The sequence below is a fragment of the Sabethes cyaneus genome, chromosome 2 (genome assembly GCF_943734655.1).
Source record: "Sabethes cyaneus chromosome 2, idSabCyanKW18_F2, whole genome shotgun sequence".
NCBI classification, from domain to species: Eukaryota; Metazoa; Arthropoda; class Insecta; order Diptera; family Culicidae; genus Sabethes; species Sabethes cyaneus.
In genome coordinates, this window is record NC_071354.1 from 97985483 (window position 1) to 98002096 (window position 16614).

General features: G+C 40.4%; 4 protein-coding genes across 6 annotated transcripts; 2 read left to right on the forward strand and 2 right to left on the reverse strand.

The window, feature by feature from the left end:
- Window positions 1–291: 291 nt before the first annotated feature.
- On the forward strand, window positions 292–1495 carry LOC128733924 (arginine-hydroxylase NDUFAF5, mitochondrial). The gene is made up of 2 exons (XM_053827799.1): window positions 292–450; window positions 587–1495. Exons 1-2 carry the CDS (start codon window positions 332–334, stop codon window positions 1428–1430), a joined length of 963 nt encoding a protein of 320 aa, XP_053683774.1. The 5' UTR covers window positions 292–331; the 3' UTR covers window positions 1431–1495.
- LOC128733922 (CDK5 and ABL1 enzyme substrate 2) lies at window positions 1448–4656 on the reverse strand. 3 transcript variants are annotated; one of them, XM_053827798.1, is made up of 6 exons: window positions 4550–4656; window positions 3661–4478; window positions 2879–3605; window positions 2630–2820; window positions 1912–2116; window positions 1448–1844 (listed from the first exon to the last, which is right to left on the reverse strand). In XM_053827798.1, exons 2-6 carry the CDS (start codon window positions 4098–4100, stop codon window positions 1704–1706), a joined length of 1704 nt encoding a protein of 567 aa, XP_053683773.1. In that variant the 5' UTR covers window positions 4101–4478; window positions 4550–4656; the 3' UTR covers window positions 1448–1703. The 3 variants fall into 3 exon arrangements, with proteins under 3 accessions (XP_053683773.1, XP_053683771.1, XP_053683772.1); XM_053827796.1 differs by having other exon boundaries at window positions 3661–4443; window positions 4550–4653; XM_053827797.1 differs by having other exon boundaries at window positions 3661–4483; window positions 4550–4608.
- Window positions 4657–11267: 6611 nt separating this feature from the next.
- On the forward strand, window positions 11268–14697 carry LOC128733776 (integrator complex subunit 8). The gene is made up of 5 exons (XM_053827560.1): window positions 11268–11459; window positions 11518–12927; window positions 13002–13872; window positions 13935–14397; window positions 14484–14697. The coding sequence occupies exons 1-5, from the start codon at window positions 11348–11350 to the stop codon at window positions 14601–14603; spliced, it is 2976 nt and encodes a 991-aa protein (XP_053683535.1). The 5' UTR covers window positions 11268–11347; the 3' UTR covers window positions 14604–14697.
- LOC128733777 (flap endonuclease 1) lies at window positions 14626–16062 on the reverse strand. The gene is made up of 2 exons (XM_053827561.1): window positions 15875–16062; window positions 14626–15771 (listed from the first exon to the last, which is right to left on the reverse strand). Exons 1-2 carry the CDS (start codon window positions 15954–15956, stop codon window positions 14711–14713), a joined length of 1143 nt encoding a protein of 380 aa, XP_053683536.1. The 5' UTR covers window positions 15957–16062; the 3' UTR covers window positions 14626–14710.
- Window positions 16063–16614: the final 552 nt, after the last annotated feature.

Sequence of the window (16614 nt, forward strand, 5' to 3'; positions counted from 1 at the left end):
GTCAGAAAGCTCTATATCGCCCCGCCTTTTTGCACGCAGTCTAAATATATTTATAACTTCGAAGAAATGCGGAATGAATGTGACACCAATGTTTTGCTTTTGCTTATTTTTGGAACGAAGATCTTTTTAGTCGGGTATCGTATCGAGCAGTCAGGCACCGATTTTCGCAAGGATTTTCGAGTATATTATTTTAGAAAAATATGGCATCACTGGTTTTGGGTTTAGTGTTTTTTACTTGATGCCGGGGAATGAATGCAGTTTTCTTTTGTTTATATTCATTTTCAATGTGATGGATGGTTGAAGTTGAAGTGATTGAATTATTATTTTCAACATGCTACCGGCGGTTATACAATATTTGAACCGTGTAGGAACAAGAGCCTATTGCGTCCCAGTAGTTAACATCTTCGACAGAAACGTTAAAAGGTTGCAAAAAGAACGCGCCGCACGGAGGTAAATATTCGTCTTGTTTTACCTTTTTTTCGGAAGGTTTGACCACTGCTACCATTATTTTGATCTATTGTGGTTTTTTACCTTACATTTTAATGAACATCTATTATAATAACACTATTAACTGCGCTCTAATTAGGGACGATGTACAGCTATACGATTACATCAAGGATGAAGTTGGCTTCCGATTGTCTGATAGAATTTTTGATGTGCAGCGGCAATTCAAGAACGCGGTAGATTTAGGAGCTGGACGAGGATACGTAACTAATCACGTTCTAAGTGAATCAGTAGAGAACCTGACTGTTGTAGATATGTGTTCAACGATGCTGACACAGATAAAGGGCACACCGGGCTTAAATTATAGCACACGGCAAATGGATGAAGAAAAATTTGATTTTGAGCAGGAAAGTCTTGATCTGGTGGTTTCTAGCCTGACCCTTCATTGGATAAATGATTTGCCTGCATGTTTCAAGGCAATAAACAGGGCATTGCGGCCTGATGGAGTATTTATGGGAGCCATGTTTGGAGGGGAAACGCTATATGAGCTAAGGTCGTCGTTCCATTTGGCTGAGCAAGAAAGGAAAGGAGGCTTTTCCCCACACATATCCCCCTTCACCCAGATTAGAGATGTTGGCATGTTGCTTAATCGGTCGAATTTTACTATGTTGACGATCGATACTGATGAGATCGTAGTTGGTTATCCTTCCATGTTCGAATTGATGGAGGATCTGAAAGGAATGGCTGAGAATAACGCCGCCTTCAATAGGCCGTTGCGCTTTAGCAAGGATGTGCTAATGGCTGCGGCAGCGATCTATCGGGATATGTACGGCAAAAACGACGGAGTCACAGCAACCTTCCAGGTCATCTATTTCGTCGGGTGGAAACCTTGCCCCAGCCAACCTAAACCGGCTGAACGAGGTTCAGCGGATGTTTCGTTTAAAGACTTAGCCACCGTCGTCGGGCCGAAGGATAAGAAACAATAGGTAAGTAGATGTGTTTTTATTTGATGTATTATATAGAAGAACAAATTAGAAAAAAATAAACTTTACCGCCGTTAAACTTTCATACGTAGCATGTATTCATGTATCGAAATCTACTATTTTCACAGTGGGTAGGATAAGTATGTTTTATGCTTGCGTGTGAGGACTTATTTGGGTATCGATTACCTATAGTTTATTGCCAATAACTTGACACATGAAAGGGTACATTGAAAAGTAAAGAAACAAAGTGATTTCATATAATAACTTATGATGATTTTAGGACTCGTACAGCAAACGTTGGTAATGTGGGTGGATCTCACTAGTTGGAACATGTAGACTGAATTCGAGTGCAACCAACACAGCAAACTCGGATGCAATTAATTCCTTGCGATTGACACGAAACAGACTTTCAGTTTTCTGAAAATACAAAGTGATTTGTCAACCATTCAAGTGTCACTGATATTTAGGGTAAAATAATGCTTACTTCTATCAGACTCTTCAAAACTTCTCCCTTGACGTCGTTCAGTTTGGCACTTAGCAGTAGACAGGCTCCTGCACACAGCTTGCGGTTTTCCTTGTTTATTAGATTGGATAAAATCAATTTTTCGAAATAGACATATGCCTGCGAGATGGTTAGAAAGTCGATCCGCGAGTCAAGTTTATTTATGCGTTTCATTTCACGTTTGATGCTGAAATTGAAAAGTAAATTTAAAAATATGTTCGCGTTTTAGACGAAAAACTGAATCTAAGATGCGTAAATAGTTTCGGTAAATTCTTCAAATCAATCAAGTAAAGTTGCATTCACAGATCTATCAAGAATCATGATACAAAATTGAAAATTTTTCATGCATTAAATGATGACAATACTTTGTTAATATGCTGCTCATTTCCAAAATGGGTTGTTTTCAACGCTCTTATCTCTTTAAGCTATAACAGATAAAATATGTACAGCCTTTTATAAACAGCTGCTACAGCCGGACCTATTTCAAGACAATAAATTAATTGCCAAGAATGCATTTGATTTTAAACAGGGGTATTGTCTGCTGTGTAATTAAAACTTTTAAAAAGACTAATAACATTGCCTGCCAGGCCACACAAAAAAAAAGATTCATTCTTATCACTTTCCTGCTAGCGTTGTCTTTTCAAACACGGGCAGAAACAAAGGCATTGCATCTGATAACAGACATACTCAGTCAACTTACCTACGCAGTTTGCTCAAAGTCAATTGTATGTGAGGGAACTTCTCGCGGAATTTATCGTTAAGTTCCTTTTTGAGATCAGACGGGCGTACGTAATCTATCACTGAAGTCATGTATGAGGTGAAAGTTAACAGCGTACGATGCTTGCCGGCAATTAGTTCCGGATCGTCCAATATGTTTGGCGAGTACTGGATCTGTAACGATGATAGTAAATTTCTTTCGTCCGGAGAACAGTATGGCACATTATCTTACCCCCGAAACTGTTGTGAAACCCTCGTCAAGATCTCCTTTTTCCTGGCCAGTATTTTGTGAAGGACTTGCTGTGGTGTTGCGATTGCTTGAGTCATATGTATAGTAGCGGGCCGCAGCATGGTTTTCCAATGACGCAAAATTTGTGATTTCAAATGCGCTACGTGAAGCCTTTTCATGTTTCTTCTCTCGCTGATATTGTCGAGAAGGAATCAAAAGATACCCATAGGATATTTCTTGTCCAGGCTCTCCGCCTCTTTCGATGCCAAGTAGATGGAAAGCATCGAATGGGGAATCGTTTATTGAAGACAATGGTCTTGTGCCGGATGGGTTACGTCGCCTACCTTCCCGACGGGCCTCCATACGAGATGATTTATTTTTGTAATGAGGCAGCACCGAAAACAGAAAACAAGGAGCGCGCTTCGATACCAAAACAACTCGATCGTCGCGAAAATTATGCTTTCGCAAATTCTCTGCCGGAATAAATTTGATTTCTCGTACCACTGGTTCGTTGATAATAACGTTGCGTTGTCTTCCTTGTATGAGACTTTCTGTGCTACTATTGTTTGGCAAATCGCCTGTCGTTCGTTTTTCATCGTTGCCGCTTGCATTCAAGATTAATGAACGTTTAATTCCGGCGGTGCTAGCGCGAAGCGACGTAGAATTTGCCCGTGCTCTTTTGTCCGCCGTATAGTGATAATGCAGCCCATCATTGGGGCTCACATTTTCTCTGTTTGGAAGAAAAATTATTAGTTCTGGGATACAGAAGATTGAATTTATCTCACCTATCCTTCAGCGGTGTCGAGGCAATCTTAGCGTAGATAACGTTTCCTTCGCTGTCGATTCGATGGACTGCATTCCTGTCAGGACTTTTACCAAATGTGCCAGTTCGGGCACGGATTCTTCTCATTGCCCCAGATGGGCCTGCTGTTCCATTCAAGTTGGATTCGAATTGTTCGAAATTGTGCGATTGTTCCACACCCATACCCGTCCCAGGAGTATCGATGTTGTCCTCGGACGAATCATCGAAGTTAGCCGTTGCTCGTATTCCTCCGACATTGTTGTTATCAGCACTTGTAAGCAAAGCAACAGCACCTGCTCCAGAACCGTGAAGCGGACCTAGTTTTGTGTCACGATGGGTACCGTCCAGTGAAATATTGGACAAAAAGGAAATCGCAGCCAGTCTACGACGAAAACGTGTCTTGTTGTTCATAGAACTAGCCATGAATCGGGGAGAACTGCAAATGTCCAGTAGTGGTCTGTGCTTGCTTTACTTGATAAAACCGCTCACGATTAGTGTATACCGGAACACTCCGGTTACTTCACAAAACAAACTAACGATCCTTCAGCAAAAGCTGCCGTAAAGTAACTATCAGTCCTTTTTATTGGGAATCATCTTGAGGCTAGTTGTTGGCGGTTCTCGCGTTTTCGCTACACCAAAATATACGCTGCTTACGTTTTTTATACTGATAAGACCAAACAATCTAAAAGTAAACACTCTCCCACAATCGGTATGTAGTTTCTGGTTACACAACGAGAATCACACGGTTATAAAGGAAACGAAGCCACTAGTGAGAAAAACGATATCGAAAACAAATATTTACTTTACTTTAAAAACAATAAAAAAATCCCATGCACAACGCAATCTGACTCCGATGAATATGATATACATACAATGCAAAATCCTCCGCTAAATCACGGAAAAAGGGTATAGCTCCGTCAGTGAACAATGACCATAATGACTAATGACGATTCACTGATCCTCAAGGTTCCAAGTTCCAACTTCTTTTTCATATTTTTGTTTTCACTTTTTTCAGTACCATGGTGCAGGAATGCCAGGTGGTTTTTTTTATTTGAGATTTTTACGGTTTGTACGTTCAGACACACTGAGAAAACTTTTCATCACATCTATACCTATAAAGAAGGATTTCTGTCTGTCTGTCTGTCTGTCTGTCTGTCTGTCCGTATGTTCCTTATAGAATCGAAAACTACTGAACCAATCGGCATGAAAATATGCAAGTAGAGGTTTTTTGGGGCCAGGAAAGGTTTTAGTGATGGTTAGAAACCCCTCCCACCACTAAGAGGGGGGGCTCCCATACAAATGAAACACAAATTTCTGCATAACTCGACAACTAAACAAGCAAATAGAACAAAATTTGGCATGTGGGTGTTTTCGGTGACAAGAATTTATTCTATGGTAAATTGAGATCCCTCCCCTCTTAATAAGGGGAATTGTAACTCCTCTTCTCTTTAAAAGGGGGGGCTTCCATACAAATTTCCTCATAACTCGAGAACTAATCAAGCAAATGGAACCAAATTTGGCATGTGAAGGTTTTCGAGGGCAAGAATATTTTCTATAGTAAATTAGGACCCCTCCCCACTTTAAGAGGGGGGGCTCCTGTACCAAAGAAACACAATTTTCCTCATAACTCGAGAAGTAATTAAATTTGGCATGTGGGTGTTTTTGGAGACAAAAATTTTTTCTATGATGAATTGGGACCCCTCCCCGTTTTAGGAGGGGGGGATCTTATACACAAAAAATACAAATTTCCTCATAATTGAAGAACTAATCAAGCAAATGGAACAAAATTTGGCATGTGAAAGTTTTCGAGGGCAAGAATATTTTCTACGGTGAATAAGGACCCCTCCACTTTAAGAGGGGGGGCTCCTATACAAACGAAATACAAATTTCCTCATAACTCGAGAACTAATCAAGCAAATGGAACAAAATTTGGCAAGTGGGTGTTTTTGTAGACAAAAATTTTTTCTATGATGAATTGGGACCCCTATCCACTTTAGGAGGGGGGGTTCCTATACAAATGAAATTCAAATTTCCTCATAACTCGAGAACTAATTAAGCAAATAGAACCAAATTTGGCATGTGGAGGTTTCTGGAGGCAAAAATATTTTCTATGGTGAATTAGGACCCCTCCCAACTTTAAGAGGGGGTGCTTCTACACAAATGAAATACAAATTTCCTCATAATTCGAGAACTAATCAAGCAAATGGAACCAAATTTGACATGTAAGTGGTTTTGGACGCAAGATTTTTTTCTATGGTGAATTGAGACCCCTCTCTTCTTTAGAAAGCGAGTTATGGCCTATCTCCCCTTTAAGAGGGTGGGCTTCCATACAAATGAAATTCAAATTTCCTTATAACTTGAGAACTAATCAAGCAAATGGAACCAAATTTGGCATGTGGGAGATTCTGGAGTCTTGAATTTATTTTACGATAGTTAGAGACCTCTCACCCCTGTGGTAGGGGGATATGGACTCTCATACAAATAAAACAGAAATTTTTGCGAAACTCAAAAACTAATCGAACTCGAGAAATTCGAGACTCTTCCATGAAACATTAGTCAATACAAGACCACAAAAACTATCTATAGTAACACTAAATCATTCAGGACGAGACGGTCGCGAGTGTTGCCGGCGACCCGCCGTCGGAGGCGCCGCCCACTGGGGGGCTTGCAAAACTCGAGATTGTGACAAAGATCATCCGAGATTCATGATTTATGTACAACACAGGTTAATTTGTGGCAATACGAAGTTTGTCGGGTCAGCTAGTATTCATATATATAAATGGATTTCTTTGTGGGTTTCTGTCGGGATGTTCCTTATAGAATCGAAAATTACTGAACCAATCACCGTGAAAATTTGCATGTAGAGGTTTTTGGGGCCAGGGAAGGTTCTTAAGATGGTTAGAGACTCCTCCCCCCACTCTCTGAATTTTGACTACGAACCGAAAACTTTTCGTTCAACTTACCTAATGAACCGAATTCAAGAATAACCACCTTCCTGCGAAGCGCGCACAAGCTCATACCACAAGCAATATGCGTAAGTTGTTCAATGCTACAGATGAACGAATTAATGAGACAATTTTGCGAATAATGCATGCCAACCGTGTTCTATTTTCAAATCCCCTTCGCACCAACACATTGTTCCTGGTGCCAGGCTTTGGCATACACTTTTCGCTTCGATTTTGCTCTTTTGATAACTGCATCTCAGCCAAGCAAAATTTGCAAAAAATGATGTATGGGGCGTTTGTAGAATTTATTATTATCTACAAAATTGCTGAAGTAAGCATTACTGTACATTTTGTATTTATGGCGCTATAAGGCTGCTACCCTCTTGGTAGCAAAAAGAACGCTCTTTTTGCTACCAACGGCATTGCACCAACACTAAAGGCAACGGCACCAACACTAAAGATAAGATAAAGATACTTTACTTTCTTCAGCAATATTATAGATAATTACTAGCTCTACAAATGCCCCATACACCACTTTTTCAAATTTTGGTTGGCTGAGGAGCAGTAATCAAAAGAGCAAAATCAAAGCGAAAAGTGTATGCCAAGCCTGCCTTGTGCTAATCTCTAAAGCAACGTTCAAACGTCGTGTTGAACGTTTTGCTCATTAGCTTCATAAATAAATAAAATAAATAAATAAATGAATCAATGCGCAGGTCATAGGGATATGTGGTAGTAAGTTGTTCAACGCTGAAGATGAACGAGTTAGTGAAACAATAATGCGCCCGCGCTTTCGAGTAAAAGCTGTTTCACATTCTCTTTTTATGTTCTTCGTACCAACACATTGTTCCTGGGGCTAATTCAGTATCAAGAATCAACACCAGGAATAATGGGTTGGTATGCTTGTACATTGAGATCTCTAAACCAACGTTCAAACGTCGTGTTGAATGGTTTGCTCATCAGCTTTGTAACTAAACTAAATTCGTATTGCATATGCGTCGGTGCAAACGAAATCATGAACGAGTGATGCAAATAATTCCGGAGTGATTCGCGATTGGGGCTCAACTACAAATTGTAAACAAATCGTTTTATCACACCATCAGCCTTAAAAAGGCTGATAATATCCTTGGCAAGAATCATTTCTTCTGTTTTAATCGTTAGAATTATTTAAAACAAGTTTTTAGTAATGGGCGATAGAAGTGTTTAATCAAAACAAAAGACAGTTTGCAGTGTAGCCCCTCGCATTGTTATGAAGTGACAGGCTTATTAACAAATCGTTTTGTAAACAGGCGATAGTAAAGAGCGAAACTGCGTTGTTTTCAAAACACAGGCGCATTGTAAACAGGCGAAACTAAATAAAAAAATCAAAACAAGGCGAAACAGGGCTGGGCGAATCTCATTGTCAAAATGCTTTGAGGCTCATTCCAAGGGGTTCAACTATAAAACTTAAATTTTAAGCTTGAATGCACAAATTTTATGCAGTATTGTTGTGAAATTATAAGATTGATTTATTCTACACCAATTTATGTCTTTAAACTTGTTTTTTGTAACTTTTATTTAAATTAAGATTTGAAAATGTACCGGCAAATTATCACAGTGATATTTCTCATTGTTCACACTTTGTTAGTTGCGCCCTTATCGCGAATCACTCCGGAATTTTGTCTGGCTGAATTTTGTTGCCTGTCCTATGAACAGGTTGAACATGCGGACGAGTCGCCACTGCATTTTCCGTGACATAGTACATCCCGCGTAAGGTTTTTCGCGAAATGGTATTCCGCGCAACTCTATATTCCGCGTTATGGTCAACCGAGAAGTGGTGTTCGGCAAAACGTTATGCGGCGAAATGTTATAAAATCATGGCGAATATTTTAATGCTATCCGCTTTATTTTATCAGGCTAAGCAATGGGGGGAGTTGTTTTCTACTTTACTGTGAGGAAAATTTGTATATTAAACCACCCATAAACTCCTCAGAAACTTGCAAAACTCGAGATTGTGACAAAGGTTATCCGAGATTCACGATTTATGAACAAAACAGTTTAATTTGTGGCAATACGAAGTTTGTTGGGTCAGCTAGTATACATATACAGCGTTTTTGTTTTGCTGAGGTCCAACCTAGGATCACTCAAGTTCCAATCGAACAGCTGTCAAAACGTTTGTTTTTTCACTCAGGTTGAACTTTTATGTCGTTTTCGTTTTTGCGGAATAGCTACACCGAGGCTACACCGGTGTAGCTTTTTTGCACCAAAACTGTTCGTTTTCGATTTTTGTGCTACACCATTGCTACACTTTTTCTGCACCAGCTACACCAGAAAAAAAGAGAGTGTAGCTGGTGCAGATCGGAAAATATGAACCCACCTATCCAGCTTTCCACGAGCGATAATGGCGGATATTGAGCACAAGTGGGCACAATCTTTTGACATTCCTTGGAGGAGCGTCGAGTTCACCCTGACGAAGTTACTATGGATACATTCATTGTTCGAATATAAAAATTTAAACATTGTTTAGTTTTGCAGATCAGCTAAAGTGGAACTTAACTAAACGGATTCAAACTTTTATAGTGGTTTGCGGCCATAATTTGCTGAAGGCACTGGCTCAGAATACTTTTTCACAATCGTGGCGAATAAAACATTCGAAACATTACACATTAACGCAAACATTAACTTCATGTTTGTCGAGCCGTTGTCACGTTTGCTCTCGAACAGCGTCTCGACTTGATAAGAAACTTTCCATTGCGTATTTGGACATTCTCCCTGAAATTTGCGAAAACTGCAAAGCCACAATCCATAAAACTTGTCCGTTCAATTATGTTCCTCTTTAGCTGATCTGCAAAATTGAACAATGTTTACATTTTTACATTCGAACAACAAACAATCATGAATGTATCCATAGTAACTCCGTCAGGCCGAACTCGACGCTCCTCCAAGGAATGTCAAAAGATTGTGCCCACTTGTGCTCAATATCCGCAATTATCGCTCGTGGAAAGCTGGATACCACATCACTGCTGCTGCACCGCGAGCGTTCGTTTATCCAGCGAAAAGTGTAGCATGAAACGGTGTAGCTACACCACAAAAACGAAAACGGCATCTAAACGGTTTTATAAGTCTGTTCGAAATGGATTGGTCCATTGAGTCCCGAATGGATGCGAACAAACTGCAAGTGCTAGCAATTGTCGAGTCGATAACGTCCTGCACCACAATTTGCAACAGATTTTTACCGGTTAGCTGATACATAATTTCAAATATACGACAAAATAATGTGGACTACCGCTAGCTTCATGCGCTGTTGTTTTTTTCCATCATTAGGGAATTGGTGAAACTTTCCACAATTGAGCGTTGGATCGTACTTTCATTTAGGCGCAACCCAATAAACTGACTGATATTCGGCAACTTCTCGGTAGTAAACATAATCACGAAGTAGTAAACACTAGCACGAAAATATCCTAAATGAAAATAACTGCTGCTTAAGCGACCTATTTCGGCGTGATAGCCGGTAACTCTGCGGGCGGCGGCACAGACTGTACTTATTCCAACACCAGCAGCTGCTTCCGGCACCCTCAGCGATTTCGAAATACAATCAACCCCCGCTAATATGAAAAACAGCTCGTTCAGATTGGGCGAGTTCATTTTTAATCTGAATATTTGGTAACTCTATTCATTTTCACATACGCGCAAGACGCGAACCCTATGAACTTGTTGTTTTGATTTGACGAAAACAAACGTTTTGAACACATTTCAAACATGCGCGAATTCTAAACGTTCGGTTTGTAGAAAACGAAATTGGCTCGGCAGTTTTGACTAAAATGGTCTATTTTGAGTGCAGGAGAGAGGTAAGTTGGATATGAGCTATAGAGCCAAAGCTCCTGAGCAAGAGGAAACGCAGAGGAAAGATTTTTTGCTTTTTTTTAATTTACCGGTCAACTTTAACGTCAACTGTGTGTGACGCTTGATCGGTTTTTAATGTGAACGCATTCATACCACCGGGGTACAGATTAAAAATGTGCAGATTGAAGAAGGTCATACCAACGGGGGTACACGGTAGATAGAAATTAAATTAAAGCACGGTCGAGTGTTTGATAAAAGAAATCCGTTTATACGATTTACACTAGTCCGCAAACACCGACACCGAACAGCTGTTTTTGGTAAACGTAAACATACTTTTGACACTTGTAGCTCAGAAAGTGCTGGCTGCTTGCTGAAGATGATTTCCCAGGAATACAATGGGCACTCTAGCGCCTCTACTTGTCTAGAGGTATGAGGTCTGTTGATTATTCTCCTGAAAATGTTTGTTTATTAAGTGGTTGGGTTTGAACTAACCCATACTGTAGCGCATATATTTCGGTCCAATTTTTCATCCCGTTCATAATTCAAGCACACAGTTTGAAAATCTTCTGACATTTAAGTCGGCGGAAGGCAAAATTTATTCCGTACCATGGCGACAAAGAATGCAACTACAAAATTTAATTTTGTACAATTTTTTTTTGGGTGGGATGCTATCGATACTAAGACGGTTTTTGTTTCAGTGTATATACAGGGCTGCCAAATCCCGAATATGTAGTTGACAGCACTGGTGTCGCCTAAGCAGATTATTATTGTTTACCTCTTTTAGCTAAAGTTCGAAACGATAAACATTCTTAAATTACACAAATTACAGCTTTTACTGTATATAGAATTGTATTAGGCAGTTTCATAACATTCTTTTGAAACATCAAGTAAATATCAGTTACAATAATGGATGTACTTAGACCCAAAACGGTCCCACTATCAGATGAAACAATTTTGTGGTTCGAATTCCTACTAAAGCCGAACCTGCTAACGGCACATTTAGTCAATTCAGCTCCAGGTAAGATTTCAACAGTATTTGATTCGATTAGTGAAAAATTTATTAACTTATGCTTCAGATCCATCTCCAACCGAGTTGATTACTCAGTTTCTTTCGATAGCCCCTGGGAATCAAGATGCAACTGAACCTAACTCGCCCGAAGCAGACAGTATGAATAAAAATGAGGGTCTTAAATATAGCAAGAAACAGTTGGCATTGAAGATTCTGGCATTAAAAGTGGCCGCGTTTCTACGCTGGGATCTAGACGTACTGGAAAAGGAACTGCCGCTGCAGAAACAGATACAGCTGCTCGGTGATTTGTGCAGTGTAACTGCCGGCAAAGCGGTTAATTTACCACTCTCGTTAGTGCACGAATGTCCAATCATCGGCCCAGAAGGATCAAAGCATTCCTTGAACTTTGCTTTGACTCTTTATCACAGGTGGGTGCTGCGAGCCCTGATGCTTCGTGGTTCGGTTGCGAAAATTGCAAAGCCGTTCGGTATCGTACCAGGAGTTACGGACGCAACGCAATATTCCATGAGAGACGATTCGTTCATTAATTTTTTGGAACCTTTTACAAACATAAGCATCGATTTTCTGAATCAGGTGATTTCGGATCCAGAACCGTTTCGCGTTTTAACGTATGATACGTTTGTTGCATTGGATGCGCACAACGATGGCGTTCAACAGCGGTTCGATACAGCGTTGGTTATTTCGAATGCTGAGTTGAGGTCACAAATTCATTACGATTTGTGCTTGTACTATTTGTATGCGCAAAAGTATGAGTTGGCGAAGCAGAACATTCTTCTTGCCAAGGAAAATTATGATCTAATGAAGCAGGAGTACAGCAAGAAAGCGAGTAAAACTTTTATTTACTGTCGGGTGGAGGAGGCTCAACTGCAGGGGTATATGATGGCATGTGGAGTTGCAGGTGGACCACTCGGTTTGCTACAGAGACTCAACGAATCAGTAATGGAACACTATGCTGGAATCGTACCGATTTTAAAGGAAGACAACATTAAGCGGGAAATTCCTATGACCCAGCGAAAAATCCTAGAGCTTAATGTCGAGGGTTACGTCTCTATGGGTAGCCCGGAAGCAGGCACTAGTGATCAAAAGGAGTTGGAATTGGCCGTTGTGGCGTTGAACGTTATTCGTCATGTTCTAGATGGTGACAATATTCTAGGTTCTAATGTAGCATTGCAGAAGTATAGACAGCAACAACTGAAACTGATAGAATTGATGCTTCAGTACGCGGACGAGCAGTTTGAAGAGTATAGTTTGACCGATAGGGAACGTTTGAAAAAGTATTTTATTCAGACCCTTAGCCTCCTGGGAAACTCCAACGGAGCGGAAACAATATTGAAAAATTATCAGAAGCTGGTGTCGTTGCAGGAATTTGAAGATTTGAAGAAGCAAAAAACTATGGAGGATGTACAATTTACAGGCATCGGGATACAGGCTGACTGGGCTGTGTGTGAATCGAAGAGTGAGTATAGAAAATTTATAAAATCTTCTATTCATCGTTATATTGCTATTTATTTCTTTGTATTTATTATGCAGTGCTTCGCTTGGAAGTCGGCACCTATGAGCGTCAGCTAATTACGTGTACCCATGCCAGCGGTGTTCGTAAAATGCTAGTTAAGTTGGCCGGAACTAATCCGACGAAACCTCTTTGGAGCATTAACCCCAGCTGGTCCATACCAGTGCCAATGAAACAGCTTTTAATGTCATTGCAAAGGGGATTTTTGCAGGACTTTGCTTACATTCTTGTCGGTAAATCAAGAGAACTGGCCGCAAAAAAAGACTATTCTGCAGCAATTGCATTGCTAACATGTTTGAAAAGTGAAACAACGAGGCAAGATCTGGCGAACAACCCACTGGTTCAAAAGTTAGGCAAGCTCGCCGCATGGGAAGCTCTTCTAATTCAGATTCAGCAGGTACTGGACGAATGGCCCAAGAAACCCACCGATCAAGTTCAGTTTTTACGAAACTGCAAACAATGTCTGAATGCTAGCAGCAACAACGATGTTTCACCACGACCGAAAGTTCTCGAGCATTGTGCAGTAATGTTGCTGAATTTTAGCGATTGGAACAGTTTATTGAACCCAGATAAGCGTTATCCTGCGTTGGAGTTGTGTTTTGCTGTTACACAGGCCTATTTGGATATTGAGAAGTTCAAAGGAACCAAGAAAACAAGTCGCGAAGCATGGGATCTTATATTGCCTATGTTCATAAATCAGCAAACGTCTCGACAACGTCACGCGGCCGACAATACGGCAATGCTGCAGCTATTTTTGTCCAAGTTACGGGAGCCACTCGTAATTTCCATTGTTCTTTCTCTGCTAGCTCGTCTTCACAATATCCTGAAGGATGAAACAAATCTTGACATCAATGCTGAGTACATGTTTCTCTGGCCTACGAATGTTAGCAAGTAAGTATAGAGTCTTAATACACAGTCCTAATTAATATTGCTTGATTTATCTTTTCTTACAGTCCTGCAGTTTACAACATCAAAATGGTAGCGGAAACGTTAAACAATCTTTTACTGCAGTCGTTAAAATTCTATCCAAACAATGTTCCATGGATTAAACTGAAAGGTGATTTGGAGTTTTGCTTGGGAAATTATGAAGCGGCCATGCGTTACTACGTGACAGCTTTAATTTCCGGTTCCGAATATTGCACGATACATCTCCAGCGTCCTTTACTGGATGATTTCATCGTTCGACGAATGATAAAATGTTGCTCAAATTTGGGCTGCTTTATGCAGGCTGCAGTGCTGTGTCAGTTTCTCGAGGAAACTGATTACGGGCTTGCATTTAAAAGTATTAGTGAGAAGACTGCTAGCTTTTCAGACGCAATGGATTCATACTATGGCTGTATATGGGACCCGACGTTATTGGAATTTATTGTTAATTGGCATTTTAAAAAAGGAGAGCATAAACGACGACTTCAAGCGGTAAGTGTATTTGTTTGATAGTATTTAACCGTTATTCTCAGTCTTGGTTTGGAATGCTCTAAAACTATGATTCTGTTCAATTTCAGATTTCCTACCTGGGCCAACTTGAGCTCAATGCTAACAATAACGAGGAAATTAAACGCGAAGCAGCTGCCATACGAAAGACACATTTTCTGCGATCACTTGCTAAACAGTACATGTTGTAATATGTATCAAATTAATGCATTTCAATCGATTACCGTTTATTGAAGAAAAATTTAAATTGAACAATACATATTACATATACCTAATAAACTGGAGTTATTCCTACGTTCTACTTTGGCTTCCGGCCCGGTTTTCCTCCAGTAGTTTTGGCTTTTTTCGATGCCGGGGTCTTCTTTTCATCCGGCTTTCGTTTTTGGGCGGGGGTCGAAGGAAGAACTTTAAAGAAGGAATCGAGGCGACCTTGAGTTGCTGTTGATTTTGTTTTCAGGATTTTCTTGGCTCCCGCACGAATGCGGTCTTCGTTGAATTGACGATCACCGCACAAGAACTTAACTAGACCTTCTTCGTCCGGTTCGCCCCATTTCAATTCTACTTCCTCAGCGCTGGTAACGTCTGGTTCTTTGAAGAGCTGTCGAGCTTGCTTGTAGTTCCAGTTTTCCGGTACGATATACTTTTTGGTGTCGATATTTTCAATAATTTTTTCAATTGATCGATGCTTATTAATTAATTCAATAGCTTTTTTCGGTCCGATGCCACGAATGCTGTCACAATAGTCACATCCGAGCAAAATACATAAGTCGATGAATTCGTCCTGATTCAACTCGAACCCTTTCAGAAGCTTTTCATAATTAAATTCTTGTACGGGCATCTTGCGTGCCTCACTGAACGTCAGGTGCCTGAGCAGGACACTAGAACCGAACGTGAGCGCGTCCATGTCTTCAGTTGCCGTTGCATAAACTTTTCCGCCTTTGACCAACGCGGCACATTGTGCCTCTGCTTCACATGGAGCATCTACGAAAGGCACTCCCATTAATTTGAGCAGCTCCTTGGCTTCATTCGAGTGTTGTTTCGTTACTTTCACTAGACGTCTGTTGAATTTGTCGATATCTTCAGTTGCTCCCGCCTCGGTAGCTTTGTCTAGTGCTTTTTGAGCTTCTTCACGTTTCTCCGCACGTTTGCTTAATTCACCTGACTTTAGCTCTGGGGGTTTTCCGTCAAAAACATAGACAGGTTTGATACCGTTTTCCAGCAGACGAATGGTACGATAAAAAGTTCCCATTAAATGAGACGTTGTTTCTCCGTCCACCGATGTTAGTTGAGCTCCTTCTGCTCGGACGGCGATCAGGAACTGATACAGACACATAGAGGCATCGATAGCAACTTTTCTACCTAAGACCACATATTAATATCAGTAGTATTTTTGTGTGATAAACCTCAGTTAATAACTAAATACTAAAATTTTAGTTTAGTTTACTTATGATGCGAAATTTACCGAAAAAGTTTTTGATCTCTCCTTCTTTTACAGCAAACGGAGCCACATCGGCAATTAACTGCGATAGTCCTTTAATTCCCATAGTACCGATTCCTGATTTACAAATCGGTTTTCAAATGATTCAATAAACTAACGAAATGCTGATTATAACAAAGCAAATTTCCCGTCTTTTCAAGAAATAATTTATGAACACAGCAGCTGTAAGCAGAGCGACGTACACCATACAAATATAAATATTAAGCTATCGTTTTCCGCCAAAACAATTTTTGACGGAAACGAAACAGAGATGCCAAACATTTTATAATAACAAAATGTCTTTACTGCTCGAAAACGGTAAAACCGACTGCTCGAAAACCGTTAAAAAATATAGCCACAGAGAACAGACATCCCCGCAAAGGCGCGTCCGGCAGAAATCGAACAAAAATCTGGCAGCGAAAAACTTTTTCTGCCAGTAATTCTGCCGGATTGCTGGCTGCCGACACCCGTGTAAACTAGCAGAAATGCAACATCCGATTCTGGCAGAAATTTCGCTTTACGATTTTTCTGCCGGATTTCTGTTCGATTTCTGCCAGAGGTTTCGAATAAAAACCGGTTTTGTATCGATTCAGCTTTCCCTCCTTTTTTGGAGGGTAGAAGCAGCGGACTGTAGCAGCAAGCAGCGTGCAATAAACAGGTTAACAATTAAATCATATACCTGCTTTGTCATGTTCCATATTATTCTCTTACCTTTTGCCCGAAAC

What these genes read in the sequence shown, in the direction of transcription:
- LOC128733924 (XM_053827799.1), top strand. Translation starts at nt 332, where the DNA reads ATGCTACCGGCGGTTATACAATATTTGAACCGTGTAGGAACAAGAGCC. An exon ending in AAAGAACGCGCCGCACGGAG is followed by an intron (nt 451 to 586) that starts GTAAATATTCGT and finishes CGCTCTAATTAG; the next exon opens with GGACGATGTACAGCTATACG.
- LOC128733922 (XM_053827798.1), bottom strand. Translation starts at nt 4,100, where the DNA reads ATGGCTAGTTCTATGAACAACAAGACACGTTTTCGTCGTAGACTGGCT. An exon ending in TCGACACCGCTGAAGGATAG is followed by an intron (nt 3,606 to 3,660) that starts GTGAGATAAATT and finishes TCTTCCAAACAG; the next exon opens with AGAAAATGTGAGCCCCAATG. An exon ending in GTTTCACAACAGTTTCGGGG is followed by an intron (nt 2,821 to 2,878) that starts GTAAGATAATGT and finishes TCATCGTTACAG; the next exon opens with ATCCAGTACTCGCCAAACAT.
- LOC128733776 (XM_053827560.1), top strand. Translation starts at nt 11,348, where the DNA reads ATGGATGTACTTAGACCCAAAACGGTCCCACTATCAGATGAAACAATT. An exon ending in TGGCCTACGAATGTTAGCAA is followed by an intron (nt 13,873 to 13,934) that starts GTAAGTATAGAG and finishes CTTTTCTTACAG; the next exon opens with TCCTGCAGTTTACAACATCA. An exon ending in ATAAACGACGACTTCAAGCG is followed by an intron (nt 14,398 to 14,483) that starts GTAAGTGTATTT and finishes GTTCAATTTCAG; the next exon opens with ATTTCCTACCTGGGCCAACT.
- LOC128733777 (XM_053827561.1), bottom strand. Translation starts at nt 15,956, where the DNA reads ATGGGAATTAAAGGACTATCGCAGTTAATTGCCGATGTGGCTCCGTTT. An exon ending in AGAGATCAAAAACTTTTTCG is followed by an intron (nt 15,772 to 15,874) that starts GTAAATTTCGCA and finishes ATGTGGTCTTAG; the next exon opens with GTAGAAAAGTTGCTATCGAT.